Raw genomic sequence first — 23,991 nt, forward strand, 5'->3', positions numbered from 1 at the left:
TAATCATGATTTTTCTCCAGAGCGGTGGAAGAGGTCTCAGACAGCGCTCTCCCCGATATTGACATCGTCACGATAGCCCAGTTAATGACTGTGAATCAATTCTATGACCTGGGCGTGGCTCTTGGCTTCACCATACAGCAGTTGGACGTTATCGAATACAGACGATTCCGAGACAGACAGCAAGCCATCTATGATATGCTAGTGGCGTGGAGGAAGAGACAGACCTCCGGGCCAGTGGCCAAGGAAACGTTTCTTTCGCTTATGAAGTCTCTGGAAACGCCTCTGAAGCCATCAGACATATCAGGTAGGTTGGTAGCTCTTCATATGTCCTAAAATATTTGGGGTGGGGGATTCCGGATATCTTTGCATTTGGATGAAATAAAATATTATAATCAAATAGCAACAGACATCACTTAAATTCATATGTTATGTGTTTTTTTGTCCGGATCAATATGCAGGCCCAAATTCACATAATTTGCAAAAAACACACATTTATTATTGGACCCTCCTCAGTGTACATAATGAATTATACATAAGTTCTGCATAGTCTATCATTTTGTACACCTGGTTTGATTTCATGTTTCGATATTTCTACATTTCATAAAGGAAAAGGTAAACTGTATTTCCAAATCATTTCAGAGTATTCCATAAAAGCATGTAATCACAAATCAATAGAAATGTACACTAATAGGATAAAAAAACAGCAGAAAACATAAGAAAAGAACAATTTAACACACAAAGAAATGCAGCGTATTTGATTGGAAAATGGTGTATGAGAAAGCCAAGGTATGGCATTCAATATATGGCTTTCAATGATCAAAGTATACAATTATAATCATTTTTCAACATGATATTATAATATTAAGTAAACATTTTCCATCATCATGACATACAGCATTATGCTAATTCAGATATAAATCATAACTTAGAAAATGTTATCTTTTTTTATTGTTGAAACATCATCAATCGAAATGTGAGAGACACCATCTTAAGCTAGGAGCTTGAAATTGATGGAGGCCTCAAAAGGATAGAAGAGAGAAAACCAAAGGGTGTTTCACAAAGATTTAAGTTTGACTTAGAGTCGCACTTAAAATGTGTAGTTGCGGGTGGTATAAAAGACATTACAGTATTGGTCAGATAATGCCAAGAGGACGCGCAACTACTGCGTATTGATCAATAAGATTGCGCATTGCATATCAGGTACGCGTCGGCATTTAAGTGCGACTTACATTTAAGTCATACTTAAATTTTTGTGAAACACCCCCCAGACTGCCATGCAACAAGTAGGGACTTTTTTAATGGCTGGAATATAACAACAAAAAAGTGGGGATAGGGAAAGGTAAAGATATCGTATGAGAAAGGTGTGAGGTTTAAACCTGTCATGAATGACAGCCAAAACATCTGGTGATAGTGGTTTGTTGTAACATAGACAGTTATTTATAGTATATATAAAAAAATGTTTGAAGAATATTTTTCCTGTTAAGTGTATTACAATGGCTTGATGTTCTCTTAATCTCTCTCCCCATCAATGCATGCTTATTGATAAACATGGATCTTGTACAGCAGGAACTGGGTAAGTTTACAATTATTTATTATGTAGAAACTAGACACATTTGGCCTAAATTTGCAGAGGTGTTTTGAAAACCATTGGTTAAACCCATGGTTTATGCAGATTTTCTGTATGATTTATACTTAATTTACTATGTAGCATTCTAGTATATTGAAAAATGTCATATGCTGATGTGCGCTTTTGTCAAAGTGCGCCACATTACGTCAAACCCCCGTTTGGAGAAAGACCGCAGTTCAGAATGCAAACTGCAATATTGGACCCCATTTTGTGTTTTGAATCATTTCCAAGCCCTGGGGGCCGTTTCATAAAGCTGTTTGTAAGTTAAGAGAGACTTTAAGAACGACTGGTGATCGTCGCCAATGGTGTGTACCATTTACCGCAAGACAGGATCACCAGTCGCTCTTAACTTACGAACAGCTTTATGAAACACCCGCCTAATCAACCCCGCTTGGCCAGGTAATCCCCGCCGTCTCACCACAGGCCAGATTATGAGCATTGAGCCAGGGAGGAAATGATAAACAACAGCTGTGCTATTACGTAAGACTTCTCTGCCTGTAGTAGGACCTTCGGAATGAAATTATTCTTTTCGATATTTAATCACGTTTTCAAAGGCATATTGTATTCAGAAATTCAATGTTAGTCCATTTTCAATTTCGAACGAAGAAAATCAAGCTCGAAATAAGGAAAGTAAGTGAATAAAAAATGGTGGCATGCTGTGCCGGGACCGTGCTCGGGCTATTGTTTTATCTTCAGACCGAGGTCAAGAAACAGGTGTTTCGATACTTAGGGTTCGTCGTACTTGGAGAAGAGAATTGATCGGGAAAACCTGGGGTATAGTGTTCTCAAATGGAGGTTTTCGTCATGAAATTGATGCATGTTGCCGTGGTTGAGTGTGCTATTTTGTTCATGAGTCCACTGTTTTAATGAATTAATGAGTCCACTCGTCAAAACAGTGGACTCATGAGTAAAATAGCTTTCTCGGTCATGGCAACATGTGTCAATTTAGCATAATGTGACCAAAGCGCATCAGCATTAGACATTTCTTAATGTATGCGATATCCACATTACCATAGGTTCTACCAATTATTTTCGAAATCAACTTTGTGAACTTGGACCATTGTTTCCTTTATTGTAAAGCGCATTAAGAAACTTTCATTTTATTTTGCGCTATATAAGACAAGGATTATTATTATTTATTTATTCATGTTTTGATTAATATTCATAATACTTTTCATTATAATAAAGTATTAATATTAGCAGTGATATTGTGAGGTATAAATTTACACAGAAGAACGTGTGAATTGGTATAATGGGCAAGACATCGTCATTGGCTCGATCACTTTGTATTTATCACAGCGAGGTTCCAGACAAGATGCTTCTTGCGCTTGCCCGTCAGATCAAAGCAGATAAGTTCTTCGAGATCGGTAAAAAGTTGGGATTCAACCTAACAGAACTACAGCACATAGAGCATCGCACGTGTGCCAACAGGAAGGACGCCAACATCCAGATGCTCTCCAGCTGGAAGGCATCCCAACCGTCCGGACCCGAAGCGATAGAGGCTTTGAAACTGATCTGGAAGTCCACCCAAGCGGCATCAAAATCTGAGAAATCAAATGGTATGGTGTCCTAAAAAACATCTAAGAAATCTTGGGAGCATTACCTGAAAGGACTTGCAGGGCGTTTTATCTGACAAGTCCTGTTATAATTATTTGACCGTTGCCATAGTAATATATATATCTATTATGAAGGTAGTCCACATGTTGGATCAATAATAATGTTACAAACAAGGTTGACACGTGATGCTTTATTCCAACATTTAAGTTTGTTCGATGATGTCCTGTTGTGTTTCTCAAGTGACTGACAAGAGAGATGTGCGATTCTGTAGACTAGCCTAGGTTACTAGGCGCATCGCCATGGAGACCCATTTGGATCAAAACAGGAATAATAATCAGACGTCCCAATGCATTATGTTTGAAATAGGCGGTGGTGGCGTCGTAAACACTAAATCTTAACCGAAGGTTAAGTTTTTGAAATGACAGCAAAACTTGGAAAGTGAAACTTGGATACAAGGTTAATTAAGTATTACTGAACATCCTGCTTGAGTTTCAGGTCACATGACCAAGGTCAAAGATCAATTAGGGTTAATGAACCTAGACCATGTTGGGGGAATCAACATCAAAAATCGTAATCTAAGATTAAGTTTTTGAAATATCATCATAACTTATAAAATATACGGACCTAGTTTCAAGTCACATGACCAAGGTCAAAGGTCATTTAGGGTCAGTGAACTTTGGCCAAGTTGGGAGTATCTGTTGAATTACCATCATAACTTTGAATGTTTATGGAACTAATTCATGAAACTATGACATAAGAGTAATCAAGTATCACTGAATATCCTGCCTGAGTTACAGGTCACACAAACAGGGTCAAAGGTCAGTTAAGGTCAATGAACTTTGGCCATTTTGGGGGTATTTGTTGAATTATCATCATAACTCTGAAATTGTCTTGGTCTAGTTCATAAAACTTGGACAAAAGAGTAATCAAGTATCACTGAACATCCTGTGCGCATTTCAGGTTCCATGACCAAGGTCAGAGGCAAAGGTCTATGAACTTTTGCCATGTTGGAGGTAATTATTCAATTGCTGTCATAACTTTCAAAGTTTATGGATATAGTTTATGAATTGTGGACATAGGGGTAATCAAGTATCACTGACAAGTCTTAGGTCACATGATCACATGAACATAGTATTGTATCATTGTATGAATGGTGTTTTTTGTGAATAATTGTTTTACAGTAGATTTCGCCAGAGGCGCTCCACTTGTTCAAATGATGTTGGCAACCAATTTCATCTCACATGCAGTAATAATTGTGAAATGACTTACTATAATTAGATAATATTGCTATCTACTCTCAGATTAGTTACCACATTTATTTTCGTAACTTTTGTATATCTATCTTTATGTGTAGATGAGGAAACTTTGCGTGAAAAGGTGCCGACTGTAACGAAACATGTTGGTAAATATCCACCCACCGATAAAACAGAGGCAGGGTTTGTGGAGATCATCAGAATCACAGATTTAGGCAAGTACATATAGCTTTTTTATCTTGATAAATCACTCAGTAGTTGGATTATCAATAGGCAACTGCCAGTTATCTTAATCATATACACTTTTGGAAGATTTACCAAAAATAAAGATAGGCGTTAAAGGGGGAGTTCACCCTGACAAAAAGTTTATTGTAAAAATAGCAGAAAAAATAATAAAAAATATTGCCGAATGTTTGAGAAAAATTCATCAAATAATTAAAAAGTTATTAGAAATTCAATTATTTGATTTGTGACGTCATATGCGAGCAGCATTCCTACATAGCGAATGGTAAAAAATCAATGAAATGTCATTTTCTCAGAAAATTGAAAATGGTTTTCACTGTAACTTTTGTATATCAATAGACAAATCATTTCACACCCGATCATGAAAAGAAAACAAAATTAAGTCATCAGGAACCATACAAAATTTGAAATTCATACATTTTATATTACATAACACATGGAGTAGCTGCTCGTTTATGACGTCACAAATCCAAAATTTTGAACTCTAATAACTTTCTTACCCTTTAACGGATTTTCCTCAAACCTTCACCAATATTTTTTACTATTTTTTCTGCTATTTTTACAACAAAGTTTTCTTCAGGGTGAACTTCCCCTTTAAAGAGAAATGCCAGTAGTTGCAGTAAACACTGATTTCATGAGAAAGTCTGTAAAACCAGGCTTAATTGTCAGTATATCATCGAGGATCTAGATCTGGTACAGTTACATAAACTGAACTTTGTGAAATCTTGAAATCTACGCTGAAAAATGTTCACACTGAAGATCACCAACACAAATTGGTACACGTGGGACAGTGTATTATTATTGCTGGAATAAAGACCCGACGGAAGTGACCGAATCCGCGCTTATTTTGCTTATTTCTCAGCAATTACACAATTTCTTCCAGAATCCTTTGGCACATATTTTTTATTCATACAAACAGACACTTGGGTGGTAATTATATTAGATTCTGTAAAAAGTCATTTTTAGATCGTTACCAAACTGGAATTTATCTTTAACCCTAAAAGACGGGAGGGGGGCTGATTCAGCCCCCTCGACATTTTTCGCGATAAATCCACCGCGCGAAATTTTTTGACTGCGTCGCTCACTGAATTTTTACATTTCAGTCTTGCGAACTTTTGAGACCAAATTTGCGACCCCCGGGTATGTGGTTCCGAAATTACGCAACATTTTGTAACTGCATGCAGACCCAAAATTGCACAAAAACGTGAATTTGTGTACTTATCCAATGCAAATAGAGTTTTTAGCCAAAATTCATAAATGTACCATTATTTTTCCTTTTACTGATTGAAATCAATTAATTCCATCTTATTGATGCTCCAAATAAAGTACCCGACAATTTCCATTGAAAAAACAATAAAAAACAGAAAGTCGAAAAAACAGAGAAATACATAAGATATTTAGAAAACAATAAAATACTTAAGAAAATAAATGTGATTTTGATTTTTTTTTTGTACATTTGATCAAGATTCATATAAAGTGTCTTTGTACCAAAAATTAGCATTTTAGGGGCATTATTTAGTTAATTAAAGCAAAATTTTGATTTTGTGCATAAATTAGCACAGTTAATTAGCAATGAGATTTTTTTGTAGAATTTGATCAAGTAGTTTTGTAGATTATGCCATGGGTAACGCACATGCCAAGTTTCGTCGCGATTGCGCGATCGACGGCCGAGATCATAAGGGGTGCTGAATCAGCCCCCCCCCAGTCTTCTTAGGCATCGAAATAGCCCAGTCTATTTAGGGTTAAGCTTAACGTCATCAGTCGTGCTTTAAAACATGCATGACAAACAAAGAGCTCCATGATATGGACCTCGGATGTCCTGGAAGCGTGTGGAGTGTTGTGGCCGAGTGGATTAGTCTACGGGCTCTGAAACAGAGGGTCGTGGGTTCGAATCCCAGCCATGGCGTAATTTCCTTCGACAAGAAATCTAACCACATTGTGCTGCACTCGACCCAGGTGAGGTGAATGGACACCCGTTGGGATTTATTCCTTCAACGCTTTAGCGCCTGTTAATATGGCGGCTTAGCTACAGCCGGGGATAATAATATGATACCAAGTTTCAAAGCGCAGTTGAGTATATGCACATAGTAACTGCGTTATATAAATGGACATATTATTATTATTATTAATTTTGTTATTATTATTATATTATTATTGTTATCATTATTGTTATTATCATTATTATTGTTGTTATTAAGTCCATTGTCCACAACTTGATGTTCTGTTGGTATATTAAACAGCAACAGGACTTTTTCCACAAATCTAGGGTTATTGTTCTATATTCTGTCAAATGGGTCCTCTTCTCATTGTTCACTTCTCTTTCTAATTCAAGACCTTACGTAGGATATGAGCTGTTCCAAGCAAACTTGCCATCTGTATCATATCAAAGGACACCTTATTATTATTCCTGTAAACAGGATTGAGTCCGTATATTTTCTTGAATAACTTTGCTCTAACAAAAAGCACCAAATAATTTCAAGTTCAACTATGAACTTTACACTACTAATGTCTGAGAGTCTTTCTTATTTATTTATTATTATTATCATCATTATTGTTATCATTATTATTAGTATTGTTATCGTTATTACTATTGTTATTATTATTATTATTATATTTGTTATTATTATTATCACCATTATTATCATTATGAAAATATTTCTTCTTGTGGATTACAGATCACCTAAACTCTAAAGATGACATCAGTAAATCTGGGGGATCCCCATCGACACAGGAGCTTTGTAACGTCGCAATGGCAGTCAAGAGCTTGCCAGTGGCCTTGGAACTTGGAAGAGCTCTGTGTCTGGGGGACGATGTCATCGCCGGATTCCTTGAGCTCCCGGACCCGTCGGCTCTGAGTGATACTGCAAGACGACTGGTTGAGGAATGGTTGAATGGTTTAGATCAAATGGGTAGGGGCAACAGAAGGGCCGAGCTTCTGAAGGAATACAATCTTCATCAAGGACCAAAAGGTTGGTATACGTGAATGTGAGCTGGCATTCCCTGACCAAACAATAAATTGCCCCAAATGGATTTTTATTGAGCTTGAAATATCGCACCCTAAGGTTTAGAGTGATTTATAACAAGTCAAAATCACTTGAAAACATCCTATAAAAGTATATGATTAAGCTTCGAAGAAATTCAGTGAGAGCTTCAAAGACTAAGAAGAAAACAAGGTTTTAAGTTTGGAATACTGGGGTGTTGGCTCAGTTGGTAGACCGTCTGTCTCACAACTGGGAGGTCAGGGGTTCAAACCCCTGCCGCATCAGACCAAAAGACGTAAAAAGATGGGAGTTGCTGCTACCCTGTTTGGCGTTCAACGAATAAAGGGATTGAGCCTTGTCGATCTGGCACTGCACAGCGGCCGCCGGGTCCACGATCAATTGGGCAAAGCAAATTTTTGGAGTATTTAATTTCATGTCTATTTTCAACAATAAATTATGGATTTATCGGATTTAAGCATAAGCATAAAATGTGCTCAATGCGTGATCTCAATGAAACTTCCAAGCTGTTCACTTTTTGAAGACCAAATTACCGTTATCACATGAACTTGAGTGGAGTGCTGTGGCCCAGTGGATCAGCCGCTGGACTTTGAAACAGACGGTCATGGGTTCAAATCCTTGCCTTGGTGTAATTTCCTTTTGCAAGAAATTGATCTACATGACATTATTCTGCACTCAACCAATGTGAGGTAAATTTCTGTTTCTGTTTATGGTAACTCCTGTAGGAATAATTTTAGAAATATGCAGTTTAAAAAAATACCCTGAAAATATCAGAAAAATATGAAAAAATATTTCCATTGGCGAAAAATGACTAGGGTAAACAAGAACGAAAAATCATTATTTTTATTACTATAACTCTTCAATATTGTTTTTGGTTTATTCTCTAGATGAGGCTCTTGTAGACCTCTACAGAAAGATTACTTCTATGTCTGATCTCCTGCACCTTGCTTCATACCTCGGCTTGGGTTCTGCGGACATCATGCAAGTCATATGCAGGACGGTGACCTTGCCCACGCACGTCATACGTCCCATTGTTCATCAGATGCTCGTGGAATGGCTCCGTCGAGGTGGCACCCGTGGGAGACTGCTGGAGATCGTACTTGCCTTCCATTTCAACGATGCAGCGGAGAGCATTGCTGCAAGTGAGCATTGTTGTTTTTAATAAGAATTTATATATATTGCATTATATTTTTGTCAATGTATATTGAATATCTCTCTTTAATGGCTGCATTTCATGATAAAATTAGCATAACTGATGACACTTCATTGTAAAGAGGGATATATGCTTTTCTAATGATACCTATTCATATACCTGTTTTATGATGGAGAAATAAGATATTTATTACCCCTCAAAACTTGAGTTGGAGAACTGTTTGGAATGGATGTAGGGGAGATCGGGATTAGTTGGAATGCGGGTACCGGTAAGTTGAAACATTATAATTTTCTTTAAACGCCTGTAAAATAAATTTATGCAATACTGCTCTCAATTTCAACTTACCCCGCATTCCAACTAACCCCGATCTCCCCTAGTTTCTGGTCAACCTTTTATATGCAGTAGACTTTGACAACAAACCAAGTTTGAAAATAGAGCCATTTGACAATAAAAAGGATATGTCCAATTTGCTGGGAATATATAAATATGCTGTTGCTTATTTTATTAGCTTTTGTTAAAATGAATTTGTGATCCTGCCAAATTCAAATGTATGTTGAAAATCTGTTTATCCTGACTTACCTTCACAGCTATTAAAGTAGATCCAATCTTTGTGGAGGTGATCTCAAGCAGTATCTTAGATCATAGGGGAGGTGTCGTCGAGCTGGATGAACTGGGTGTCCGGGTGTCCATCCCTTCGGGGGCGCTTCACCGGGGAATGAGATCGGTGGTTACCGTCAGGGTACCAAGCGAGGGCGCCGCAAGGGTTCCCCTTCGGGAGGGCGAGGTACTGATCACGCCGGTTGTGGAGTGTTCCTTGACCCAGGAGCTTCTCAAGCCTGCCACGGTGGTGCTTCCGCACTGCATCGGTCCAAAACAGAGAAGAGAAGGGTCTGAGGTGATCCTCTACACGAAAACAGGAATAGGTATTGGCTGGCCTTTCTTATTGATGATGTTGATGAGCACGAGGATGATTTTAGTGATGGTGATTATGATAATGAGATAATGACAGCAATGAGGAGGAGGATGATGATGATGATGATGGTGATGATGATGATCGCAATGATCTTATTGATAATGTTTATGAGCACAAGAATGATTTTGGTGATGGTGATTATGATAATGAGATAATGACAGCTATGAGGAGGATGATGATGATGTTGAAGATGATGATGATATGATAATGATAAATGATTATAATAAAGATTATATTTTCAATAAAAACTTAATTTCATTTATCAAGGATCCTTCAATCGAAGAAGGTTGCTCCCGCATTCATCGAAAGGCTTCCAGTTCACCAAAGACAAGGTGGAATTCACTACGAACCATATTCAACTCTGGGCCTTGGCATCCACCAATCTCCTTGGAGTTCAGTTCAGGTGTGCAATCTTCCAGCCGATCATCATGCCTAGTTCCCGGAGAGCAGTACTGCGTGTTTACGTCATTCACCCGTACAAGAGATGTGTCAAGGTAATGTTCTTCTTGTATTTCATGTGTTACTGGCCAGAAGCTCTCAGTTTATAAGAAATATTATTCAGCAAATCCCTTTAGTACCATATATATTTTCACTTACTGGTCCCTTTCATGGACATTTCATTTTTGGATCACCAATAATGGGTCGTGTGGTCCAGTGGTTAGAGCATTGGACTCATAATAGCAAGGTTGTGAGTTCGAATCCCTACTCCGCCATTGTCTCCACTTTGATAAAAAGGACCAAGAGTGATATCTGACGTCTATAAGGTCAGCCACTGTGACTGAATAACCTAGACGTAAAATGTTTCCTCGGTAATTGGTTATATGCCAGCTTGGCGTTCACCAGCAAAATGCTGTCCTGCTGAGTTCCTACAGGAGTTACTATAAACAGAAATATGTATGCAGTCCTGTTATCTTCCTTGTATCCATGCGAGGCCCTCACTATGGAATTTCCTCCTACAAGAGATCCGGGATAGCAAGAGTGTCGAAACATTTAAGATTAAGCTAAAGACTTACCTCTGTAACTCATTATCAATGATTGGGTGCGTCATGGTCTAGTGGTTCTGACTCTCGCCTTGGAAACAGAGGGTCGTGGGTTCGAATCCTAGCCATGGCTTGTTTTCCTTCAGCAAGAAATTTATCCACACTGTGCTGCACTTGACCCAGGTGAGGTGAATGGGTACCCGGAAGGAGTAATTCTTTGCATGCACTGAGTGCCGATGATGGTAGCTCGAGCTAAAGCCGGGATGATAATTAATAGCAACACTTTATGTCTTCAGGCAAAAAGCGCTTTATAAATAAAGCTATTATTATTATTTTCTGTTACTTGTAATTCCCCCCCCCCTTTACTTGAGCGCCTTAAGCATCTCTTATGAGATAAATTGCATTTATTATTATGATAACTAAAGAACAATTTGAAGGCTCAACTTCAATCTCTGCTTGTGTATTTCTATAATATATAGGCCACTGTATTTTAAAGATTTGAATTAGTACTAGCTCAGTTTTATTGAAATAAACTTTTCTATCCATTCATAGGACATAGAAAGAGCGGAAGAACAGTTAGCAGAACCTTTCTGCCCTGTAGCGAATGCTACCAACTTCTTCTTGGAATCTACCACGACGGATATATCAATATGTTTCAATGATGGCTTCAAAGACCAACAAAAATCGGTAGGTATCAGGGGCCGCGGAACGGTTTTCAGAGTGGGGAGGGGGGCTGACCATGCAAAAAATCACAATATTATGGTAATTTTTACGTTTTTGTACATGGTTTTGGTAAAATTATTTTGAATCCTAAACTTTATTTGCAATTTCAATTGTCTCGCAACACCCCTGCAGCAAGCGAAGACATAGTTTCTTGCCCTTTCATTGACAATTCAGAGATGTTGTGGATATTAGTGGATAAGTATCCGGATTTGAACCACAAGGTCCGGGGTTCAAATCCCACAGCTGCACTCGCATCCTTTGGCAAGGCGTTTATCTGCATTTGCCACTCTCCACCCAGGTGTAGTAAATGGGTACCCAGTAGGAAGGAATACCTTGATTGCTCGAGCATCCGATCAGGATAACCATGCTAAAGCTTGGCTAAGGGTATGGGGCGCTTAGAAATATTTGTATGAAGCGCCATATAAAATTTGAATTTTATTATCATTATTATTTAGATTCCTGTTAAGAATCTACTGGAGGAGGAAAGCAATATCCTGAGTTTTGAGCTTGAGTTCTCTCCATTTGAGGATGGAAAGAAGAGCTTTAGTTTCTCGATCGAGCAGGGGTCATCCATGCTTGCAGAGCAGAACTTCATTACTTCAATAGAAGGTAGGGGTGTGTTAAGGCGACCGCACACCTTGCGATTGGTCTGCGACCCGATTTCAGAATAATATGTAGTAGAATTTGATGCCAACATTGAGGCATGCAATATCTTACTGTGTAATGTTCTAAATTATCGTACGAATACCTAGGTTGAAATCCGTGACTATGCTATCATCCTTCTTAGAATAAAAGTGAATTTAATATCTAGTCGTAATGACGTCATTGCAGTCGTATGATTGGCTACGATTTGAAACTAATTTGGCCTTTACTCCAAAATAAAGGCTTGCAATCTTTCAAAATGGTTATATTAGTATTCTCTCAATTAATTTAAACCTCTTAAAACTTAAAAGTTAAAACTTTAACTTTCTGAGGAAATATAACCATTGGTTGCATTTGGTCAAAGTGCATTTTGACTTTGCATCCCACGACAGTTTACTGTCGATTTCCGTTCCTAAGTATCTATAGCATTCAACATTGTCAATAATATCACCATTTATATGTACTGGTCTATCAGTGGGTTCAAAGGATTTCATTTGCCTGAAGTCGAAGACAATTCCTTTTGTCTTCTTGGAGTTAACGAGTAAACAGTTTGCTTTACACCAATTTTCGAACGTATAGATAGTATCCATATAATCCAATTCATTTTCAATTAATCCGACTATCACTGTATCATCTGCATATTTAAGTATGTGAGTAGATGGGTTATATGATTTACAGTCATTGGTGTATAGGGTGAAAAGGGTCGCAGAGAGAACACACCCTTGTGGAGTACCAATGGTTGTCGTAATTTCATCAGAGAGAATGCCGTTGACCCTAACCTTCTGTGTCCTTTCATGGAGGATATCATGAAGCCACAGTATAAGAGATGGCTGAACATACAGATTTTCTAATTTTCCAGGAGTATATGGGGTTCTATAGTATTAAATGCTGATGATAAATCTATAAAGGGTGCCCTAGCATAACATCTTGCCTTATCTAAGTGTTCATAGAGCAAATTTGTCAAGGTTAGAACTGCATCAGTAACGGAGCGTTTTGCCTTATAAGCAAACGGGTTTGCATCAAGAGGAGTTCTTATAACAATCTTTTAACGATTAGTATTTGGTCTCAACGTAAAACAAAGAAGAGATCCTTTTTTAAAACTAATGATTGCACCTTTTATCAGTTGTAGTTTGGATATGTTCCTATTTTTGTAGGAAAGGAGGAGTGGGTCATACATGTACATGTATGTTACAGTTTGGAAGAGAAAAATTTGAATTTCAGAGTAGTTGGCGCCAGCTGGCATGGTCCATTATAATCTTCATTTTGATTTTGTTAACAGTCCTTTGGTTGGTATGAAAGATTGTTGTAGTAATATATCTCATTTGCATATGTATCATTTGCATATTTGATGTGTGATGATGTAACTGACGTCACATTGGATACGCGTTGCTATGGTTTTTGGTTACAATGTGGCGGTCCTGTCCCAGCCTACCTTGTTGCCCGTGTTGCGATTAAACTGAACAATAAACATTATATTATGATGTTGAATCATATAAAGCTAGTACAGGATTCTTTATTGACTATAGCTTGACAATTGTTATCAGAACTTTTCTGCTCTAGATATCAAAAAAATAATGAAAATAAACCCCTCTCCAGAGCTGCCAACTTGTGGACCAAAAAACCTACGATTTTCTCTGAAAAATCCTATTTTCAACATGAAAATCATAGTTTTTGCCTCACCTGCGTCACGAGCAAAATTTCAGCACGGAATCTATCACACCTCCTCGAGCAAGGGTGGGCTGAAAATGTCAGGACATAATGTTTGTCAATAGCTTTCTAATGTCCCATTAGTGGATAATGTAAAGTAAGTGCTAAAATTGCCTTTTTAAATAGATGTAAAAACAGTACCGAGATATGGCGCTAGATTTTATTTAAATACTAACTGTTAGAAAAAAGGCAGTACTTGAATTCTAATTAATGGGTAAAATCTGCACTCAGTGACTATTTGTAATATTTCAATAGATCATATTTTTTTACCCTTTATTACCAAAGCTAAAGACTCTTGGATTATACTAATTGTTTTTTTATTTCCAATATTTTCATTTGTAACAGTTGAGCCGGATTATGGAGTTCATGTGATTGATGAGTAAGTGAAACCGAGTAATTGCACAAAAAAAAATCCATATTTCTATTCTTTTTTTTTACAAATCCCATGTTTCTCTGCACTCTAAACTGTGGATCCCATGTTCTTTGGTGACATCAGTTATACAAACAAACAGGCATTTTTTATTTTTTGTGCGGGGGTTATTTTTTGCAACTTGCTGCCAAAATCAGCAACATTTAATAATAATAATAATAATAAAGGGTATTTATATTGCGCACATATCCACCTTGTTAGGTGCTCAAGGCGCTCCTATATTACCCGGCTAAGCTAGGCGTTCATAGCGCACACAGCTTTTTAAGGAATTCCTACCGGTACCCATTTACCTCACCAGGGTTGAGTGCAGCACACTGTGGATCAGTTTCTTGCTGAAGGAAATTACGCCATGGCTGGGATTTGAACCCATGACCCTCTGTTTCAAAGTCCAAAGACTAATCCACTGGGCCACAACACAATGATTACATTTGGTAACCATTCACATGGCAATGAATGGGAATTTTCAGGACTCCTGTTTTTTTCCAGGGCTCTTTTGATCATTTTGTGGACTAAATTGCCCCCCCAGCCCTCGTTTATTTTTTCCCTCTGATATGATAGGGCAATTGCACGTAGTAAAAATATTAGAAAAGTATTGTCTTCCGGTACATACATGTATGCTGCACTGTAGTATGGAGATACAGCCTATGGCCTGTATTCTGAAGTCAGGTTTAACTTAGACCACGGTCTAACTCTGTGCTAAAATTATGGGAAGCCAAAAGTGTCAACATTTGTATTAAGTTGTATGTTTCTTATATTTTCTGTGCTGTTTCCTGATTCTTCAATAGCGAAGACAATCATATATTTATACTTCCTTGACAATTATGAATGATTTGAGAACCAAATGAGTTGAAATATATCTCTAGTGTTAGTGATTTATGTAACAATTGGCTATTCATACTTAAACCACAACTTTAAACCAGAGTTAAAGTTAAACCTGACTTCAGAATACAGGCCTTTAAATACATGCTAGCAGGCTTGAACAGCAGGTTTTGTCTTATTGGATCATGCTTCAATTTTCATGATTTTCATTTCAGTTTTGGTTATTCAATATATTTGGCCTGAAAGAAAAGTGTGTTTTCTGTGAATTTTCTCTTTTTCCCGAAGACATATTCAGTTCATAATCATTAATGTAGTGTGAATCGACAAAGGCCAAAGGCCTGTCAGGGTTATTCTCTGTCTTAACATATTTTCTCTCCCAACTTTCTTATTTACATTCTGTTGCTGTTCAGGCAAGGACATCAGCACTATGCTTCGGACACGCTGCTCAAAACCGTGACGAACATCCTCTCCCTTCCCAATGAGGTGCAGGGTCTGGGCTATCAGCTCGGCTTCCCGCATTTGGCCATCGAGCGGTACCTCAACCGACCGGATGCGACCTTCAACAGTGTCTCAAGGTCGGGTTTCGAGGAGATGCTCCGGGACTGGAGACGTCGGATCAGACCGGGAGATCAGGCGGATAAATTACGTAGCGCCATGACGGCTGCTGGGCTGGAATCTGCAGCGGACGTCTGTCTCCATGGCCGTGAGTATCAATATGAAGTTGTTTGGTGTTCGCAGCTCTGTCATTTATTATTGTGACTAGCCACCCCCAAACCACCAATAAGTCGCCAGAGAAGGTAGTGTGTAATAGTCAAAATAGTAAATTGGTTTTAAAACGCAAAAATTAAAAGATTAGCTTATCTGAAGTATTTATTCTTATTTTTGCTGTAAAAATTTCCAATTGTAAACTCAATTAGAAGACAAGATACAAGAGTTTGTTTGACACAAGTTTTGGTGGACTGCTTGGAAGTTTAATTGAAATTGCAGTTTGCACATCTCATGCTGGAGTGAACACAATCTACAAACGTTGTTTTCACCTTATTTGCGGAAGCTCATGCTTAATTGTTTCTTCTGCATTCAATAATGTATATTAAAGTGGGATATTGTTGATCAATTTACACAAAATATATATCATTTTAAAGCTATGGATCTGCTTTTTTCAAACAAGATTAAAATCTCAAAATTCTGTTTGGGCGACTTATTTTTGGTTTTGGGATCGGTAGTTGCAATTAATATCCACAAACGTGAGTGATGCAACTGTCGGGGGAGGGGAGCATTGACCATCCCTTCTTACATGTAGCATACTGTAGACAAATGCAATAAGAATAAAATGAAATTGAATATTGAAATTACATGATGCACATTTAAACTCAACAAGTTATGATTTGGTGAAGTAGAGACTCATACACATTAAAAGTAGATATGTCAGGGGTCTATAGTTCTATTGGTTTAATTGCCATTTTATTTTTTATTGTTATAAAGGTGAGTCATCGGTGAAGTTTGCGCAACTGAGAAGAGCTATCCAGGACAAAATCTAACAAAAAAACTTCAAGGCACCTACCTACTTTACTGTGAGATACTGTCAAAACTGCTCATTGACCACCAGGGGCTCGTTTCTCAACACCGTCATAAGTCTAACTTCTTGAATAAATCGCAGATAGTGAGCTACTTGTCTGCTATCCGTTTCACGAAGTCCTCTTTGCCAAGATGGGCGACAACAACCTGACTAAATATTGATGACACCTCTGAACCTGACATAACTTCTTAATGATGTAGTGGCATCATGTGGGTAGACTATGACATGCAAAAGTGCTTCGAAATTTGAAAATTATTATCTTACGTGATCAATCGTAGAAGTTGAAATTACATCGCAAACCAGATGTGATAGATCATTCAATAATAATTGTAATGCACAGAAACTGTTTCTGTTTAAGGTAAATCCTGCAGGAACTCGGCAGGACAGCATTTTGCTGGTAAATGCCAAGCTGGTATATACCCAATTACTGAGGAAAAATTTTACGTCTAGGTTAATCAGTCATAGTGACTGACGTTATAGAAGACGGATATCACTCTCGGGCCTTGTTATCAAAGTGGCGACAATGGCAGAATTGAGATTCGAACTAACAACCTTGCGATTATGAGTCCAAAGCTCTAACCACTGGACCACACGAAACTTGGTAAAATGCAACAAACCTGCATTATTGACAACCTGGGGCCAGTAACACTAAGTTCAGGGATTAATCGTACGCTTGATTTTCACGATTGATTGTACATTGTAGTCAATGGAAATCAATCATAAAAAAGATGTTCTACAATGGTTGCTGAAGTTGGTGTTACCATGACTACCTGACTATAAAGATCACAAGAGGGAAAGAAATTGCAATTGAAAAAAACGGAACAGAGACAGAAAAATTCTGGTCTGTCGGTAGTCCGATGCCAGCTTTTTTTGATGCCGGAGAAAAGAGGATTCGCTGTGTGTGAACAAATTCTGATAACTGAACTTACTTTTTCTTTGATGGATTTCCTCAGACATTGACCCTTATTTTTTTTACTATATTTTCTTGTATTTTTTACCACAAAAAAATTTTCTTCAGGGTGAACTTCCCCTTGAAATCTCTTCATGACAGCTGATGACATTTTTCAAAGTATGATATTCATTAAATTTCATTGTGAATGTATCTATTTTCAAACTATGGTGTAATTTTGAATACTTTTCTTCAGAATTTAAATATTTTTTAAAAGAAATACATTTTTCAATATATTTCCTTTCATTTCAATGTTAGTATATTTTATTATAAGATATATTTAGCCTGCTATGTTCTTTAATTATCTGTAAAAAAATAGTTATTGATCCTTTTTAAAAAAAATTCTTTCTCAGAAAACAGTGAATACTAATATGTACCTCAAATTGGCAACTTTTGCACTTGTCTTTCACTAAAATATAACATTTGTCTTTCACTAAGATATTACTATGTAACTGCCAATTAGAATTATTTTGATCAGATTTCTTATTACATATTTTTATACATAGATATTACATATTTTTATACATGTTAACATGTACCCCAAATTGGCAACTTTTACATTTGTCTCACAAAAAAAAAAAAAAAAAAATTGTCTTTCACTAAAATATCACATTTGTCTTTCACAAAATGTAACATTTGTCTTTCACTAAAATATTACTATGTAACTGCCAATAAGAATTATTTTTATCAGATTTTATATTACATATTTTTGTACATAGATCTTTCTGGTAAATATGAATTTTAAATATGTTTAGTTATTTGATGAATTGAATTTGTTCACCTGTAATAACTATCGACTGTGAAATGGGCTGAAAAAGTACAAAAAATTGTTTTTCTCATGAATACAGTACTCGGAATGTAGTACTATCTTTTTTGAAAGATTAAATATAGGTTATCAGTACATATAAAACATGAGCATGCCCGGTGATGTTAAAAGAAAATATGTACATGTACGCATTTTTTTTCTTCTGGGAGGAGGGGATCTGAAGTGAAATTTAATGATTTTGTGCACACTTTTTGTGAATATCTCCAGTAAAAAGGGAAGGTTTTTAACTCTAAATGCTTGCTGCAGCTCTGATCCGTCTATAACATAGTAGAATTTTTTTGAAAAATACAGCCTTACAAGCTTGTACGTCAAGTTTACTGCCTAGGGCTGGTTGCAGAAAGAGTTGCAATCAATCACAATTCTAAAAATCATGCGCAACTTGATTTTCAACCATAACAGCGCGCATTTTGGACTTGCGATTGATTTTTTGATTTGCGTTTAAATGCAACTCTTTCTGCAACGGACCTCTGATTGAAAAAGAGTTGCAATCAATCGCAACTCTAAAAATCATGCGCAACTTGATTTTCAACCATAACAGCGTGCATTTGGGACTTGCGATTGATTTTTTGATTTGCCTTTAAACACAACTCTTTCTGCAACGGACCCCTGATTGAGCCACATGTAAGCAGTGAGTGATGTCACATCAGTGAATATATACCCCCTTTGTTTACAAGACAACACTGTTATATTCATTGAGGTGACGTCAAAACCTAGAATATAACAAATGAGATCCTTGCAACTATGGTCATATAATGCCGTGTTGACCTATCACTGATTTGAATCTACATACATGTAACATATGTGATAAATTATTTTTTCATTCATGTGCTTTTTTCTCAATGTGTTTTTTTATTTGAACAAGTAGATTTTGCTCCCCTGTTCATGTGATGTATATTTAAGGAGATTTCAAACATTTTTTTTTCCTTTTAATTTCAAGTAATAGATTTTGTTTTGCTGTTGTGCATGTGATGCATATTTTATTATTTTTACAGGTTTATATTTCTTTGATATTGTATTCATTTGTGTATTTGGAATAGTTGTTTCTCTCCCATTACCAAGCACAATCACATGGTAATTTTTAAGTTTTTGTAAACGATTAATGAAAAAAGAGGGGACGCTGAATGACGTGCTTCCCCCCATTCCACGGCCCCTTTATATATGAGTACAAGTTTTTACAACTTTAAAAGATTTATCATTATTTTTTGTCTGATTTTCTTCATATTCGGTTCTCTGATTTTGGTCTTTTCTTTTGTACTAGCTTTACATATATGTGTATCATTGTGCGTATTATTTCCAACAAATTTCGTAATAGGATAAGAAATAAATATGTTCGTTTATATAGCACTCTTGCAAAAAAAAATATTGCTTCACAGCGTTTTGCACAATGATTTAGAATGAAACATAACACATAAAGATTATTGATTAAAAAGCAAGAGTTTTGAGACGTTTCTTATGTACTTTTAATTAAAGATGGAGATTGAAAGCTTGTTCCAGCAATATATCAGTATAATTTGTATCATGCACGTTTTGTACTTGTACTTCCAAAGAAATAAATAATTGTCTTTCAACATACCAGTATTATCATATTTCTTTAAATATAGTTGTTTTACTTACGATTATGATGATGTAAATTGTAAACTGCTATCACTTACACTACAACTGCCAATTGATAATCTGATCAGATTTTTTTCCCATATTTTAATGTATTCAATCTTTCTGGCAAAAATAGATTTTAAATGAGTTAACATGCTTAGTTTTCTGATATTTTGATTTGGTCCATCTTTCATTCCAACTGACTATGAAAAACGCTGAAAAGTACAAGATTAACATCCTGACGTTTAATGAAAACAGTACCGGTACTTGGAATTGGAACGGGGGGGGGGGGCAGTTCCATTGACGAGTTTATACTATACGCAACAAAAAAACACGTAAAAAGGATGTCTTTTTCAAGATAGGGCACATTACGTACGTAACATATTAAGGGTGATGGTATAAAACAAGACTAAAATATTTTATAAAGGATGTACTTTTTGCCCCGTTAACACTATGTGTTTAGAGTCTGATTTGCATGAGATGTGTGAGGTGAGGCCGTTTTAGGTAAAGGTAAAAACCAACGTCCATGACATAACTAAAATATTGCTCTACTTGTTTAGGGGTTCAATTCAGTGAATACTTGCCAAGGGTATCGCTTCGCTTCCAATACTTGTTAAGGGATGCAATTTTAGAACATGAAAAATATGTGTTTAGGGTGCTTTTCGAGACCCCATGGTCACGCGTGGTATCCACTCGTTGATGGAAGTGCCCCCCCCCCGGGACTTGGAATGTATTACAATATTATTTTTAAAGATTATTGTGACATGTGAGATGGTGTTGATAAACTTGATTCAAACTGAAAATACAAGATATATATGGATGTTAATTGGTGCAAAGTATGATGGTGGTCCCCAAGTCTGTGCACCTCATAACGATTTGAGTTAAGATTTAACATGATTCTCTTTTTTATTTCACAAAATTTTTCAGTTGATAATGTTCCTTACATCATTATGAGTTAAGTGTGCCAAATATCTCATGAAAATTTGAAAGAAATGTATGATTTTCTTGGAAAAAACTTGGACAGTGAAAACTATGGTGCCCCTTGTCTGCGCACCCATTCACTTTGCACGCAATTCAGGGATTTTTGTGAGAAAGTCTGCATTTTGAGGCCGTCACAAGAAATGCCCAAAGTTCATTATTTTTCCACCATTTTGAATCAGATTTTTTGATGAATATCTATCTATGTATTGCATGTGTAAAGTGTGGTCGTCGCGTATCTTCTTTCAGTAGCATCACGCAAGTACGGGTGTGTGCAGACAAGGGGGACTGCGCAGACTTTGGGGAACTTGCCATATACATATTTTGTAATCAGTTCTCAACACTCAGGAGCAAAATAAAGGTTGTTTTACAAACGGGTAGCCAAATTGTCTCATTCGACTCTAAAAAGTTGTGTTATTTCTTCATTTGTGTGTGTGTATGATGTAAAGAAGCAAAATGATTGTTTAAATGGGGAGGGATAAAGTCACCAGCTTATTTTCTTCTTTTTTTCGGGTCCTTTAATTACACAATCTGTAAATTGCTTGATATTTCGGAGAGGACATTTTGGACAGAAATAGATTTGACAACATCGAAAAGTGATCTGTCTGAAAAATATATTGATGTGGGTGAAGAAAACATTCTAAGAGTGTCTTAAAGGACAAGTCCACCCCAACAAAAAGTTGATTTGAATAAAAAGAGAAAAATCCAACAAGTATAACACTGAAAAATTTATCAAAATCTGATGTAAAATGAGAAAGTTATGACATTTTAAAGTTTTGCTTTATTTCACATATGCACATCATGTTGGGTATACAAATGAGGAGACTGATGACATCATTCACTCACTATTTCTATGGTATTTTATTATATAAAATAGGGGATATACTATTTTTCTCCTCATTGTCAAGTGAAACGGCGATTAATTTCTCCCTGAACATGTGGAATGAGCATTGTTTAATACTATATGATTCAGTCCCTATGGTCAAATCTGTAAAAAGTAAAATATTGTGTAATTCAAACAATAAAAAACAAAAGAAATAGTGAGTGATGGACATCATCGACTGACTCATTTGCATGTCACTGAGTTGTGGATATCACTGCTTTGTGAAAATAAGCGAGACTTTAAATTGCCATAACTTACTTATTTTACATCCGATTTTGATGAAATTTTCAGTGTTAGACTAGTTTGATTTTTCTCTATTCATTCATATCGATATTTTTCTGTGGTGGACTTGACCTTTAAAAAGGGAGGCAAATCAGGCAATTGGGTAAATTTTTAAAGGGGCCGGGGTATATAGATGCACTTACAGATGGGAACAGAATGCTAAGTAAGGAAAACGAGGGCTGACTAAAAATTAAGATTTCAAGAAGGGCATTTTAATTTCATACGGGAATAGGTGCTTACTAGTATAAGAAGTCGGATGGGACTCGATTGTTAAACATAAGACGGGCCTTTACATGTAAGTATAGCTTCTAAGATGACAGAGGGCTCATATCACATATACATTCTAAGGGGCATTTTTCCTTGGATAAAAAGGGGCACTTTTGAATGCGCTTCAAAAATTTGTGGGACTATATACCGGTATGCCCCCTCCCCCTGACGCCCCTAGTTGAACATAGGCCTACTATTTGAGCATGCCTGGAGATAGTGTACATAGACCAGTCCATATGGTTTAAAACATTCTTATTATTTTATAATTGAAACTTAAAAATGATGGAAAATAATTATACTTCACAAGTTCATATTGGTCATATGTATGTCCACAACCATCCAATTTATTTATTAGTGTATAGATGCCCCCTGCAGTCAGAAGAAATTAAAATTACAATAAATACAAAATAAACAATTTTTGGATCATGAGATAAGTGTCTAAATTGTGTATAGGGCACTTTATATAGTAAAAATAAAAGGAACCTCATTTGATTTTCGGCTCCCAATACACGTAGCCCTCCCCTTCAATAGAAAATAATAACTAAAGTAGAAAAATTGGGGTACAAGGAAAGAGGGGGGGGGGGCTATAATGTGACTCAACTTGCGAAGCGAGCGAGCAAAAATTTTCGATGTTTATTACAAAAATATAATTTTGTGAAGGATTTTGACTTAATCAGAAATTATATCGTATTTCACCCCGGGGGGGCCACTTACATTGACGAGTGGATACCATGCGCGACCAAAAACACGTAAAAAGGATGTCCTTTTCACGATAGGGCACGTTACGTACGTAACGTGAAAAGGGTGTCAAAAATACAAAAATAATGAAAAAAGGGTATCTATTTCGCTAGGAAAATTACGTGTTTAGGGTTGAATTTGCGGGGATGATAAAACAAAATCAAAATGTTTTATAAAGGATGTCCTTTTTGCCCCAACACTACGTGTTTAGAGTCCTATTTGCGCGAGGTGTAGAAGGTGGGGTCGTACTAAACCAAATAACATGAATAAGGTAAAGCCGACAACCAAAGGACCCGTTACAATAAAACATTCCTGTACTTGTTTAGGGGTTCATTTCAGGGAATAATTGCCAAGAGTATCGTTTTGTTTCCAATACTTGTTAAGGGTAGGGTTTCACACGCCAATACTTGTTAAGGGGTGCATTTTCAGAATATGGAAATTACGTGTTTAGGGTGCTTTTCGAGACCCCATGGTCGCGCATGGTATCCACTCGTGAATGGAAGTGGCCCCCCCGGTATTTCACCCTATATTCTCTCTTAATCTTTCCTTTACCTTTTTTCTTGGTCCTGAATAACGGGGGGGTGTGGAGTTCCAAATAAAAGAGCCCCCGCTGGGCCCCCATGTGCGCACCACGGGATCAACCTCCCTAAAACCCCTCCACCATAGATCCGCGCCCCCACTGGAAACCAGTTAATCCCCCCCCCTAGCCCTCCCACTATATTACGTGAGTCGAGTGTTACCAATTCAGCTCAGATTAAAAATATTCAAAACACACGTGACGCCTTCATCCAAT

At 36.9% G+C, this 23,991-nt stretch overlaps 1 protein-coding gene across 1 annotated transcript in view; it reads left to right on the plus strand.

Moving 5' to 3' along the window:
* LOC121405948 overlaps window positions 1-17,484 on the plus strand; it is a 29,171-nt gene extending 11,687 nt beyond the window's left edge. Inside the window, exons 9-21 of the mRNA XM_041596939.1 lie at window positions 21-304; window positions 1,564-1,573; window positions 2,927-3,186; window positions 4,539-4,652; window positions 7,356-7,649; window positions 8,567-8,821; window positions 9,420-9,755; window positions 10,073-10,299; window positions 11,338-11,472; window positions 11,964-12,117; window positions 14,203-14,236; window positions 15,517-15,809; window positions 16,589-17,484. Coding sequence (XP_041452873.1) covers window positions 21-304; window positions 1,564-1,573; window positions 2,927-3,186; window positions 4,539-4,652; window positions 7,356-7,649; window positions 8,567-8,821; window positions 9,420-9,755; window positions 10,073-10,299; window positions 11,338-11,472; window positions 11,964-12,117; window positions 14,203-14,236; window positions 15,517-15,809; window positions 16,589-16,644 — 2,452 coding nt within the window. The 3' untranslated portion in view covers window positions 16,645-17,484. The remainder of the gene's footprint in view (window positions 1-20; window positions 305-1,563; window positions 1,574-2,926; window positions 3,187-4,538; window positions 4,653-7,355; window positions 7,650-8,566; window positions 8,822-9,419; window positions 9,756-10,072; window positions 10,300-11,337; window positions 11,473-11,963; window positions 12,118-14,202; window positions 14,237-15,516; window positions 15,810-16,588) is intronic.
* Window positions 17,485-23,991: the final 6,507 nt, after the last annotated feature.

The sequence above is a fragment of the Lytechinus variegatus genome, chromosome 19 (assembly GCF_018143015.1).
Source record: "Lytechinus variegatus isolate NC3 chromosome 19, Lvar_3.0, whole genome shotgun sequence".
Taxonomy (NCBI): domain Eukaryota; kingdom Metazoa; phylum Echinodermata; class Echinoidea; order Temnopleuroida; family Toxopneustidae; genus Lytechinus; species Lytechinus variegatus.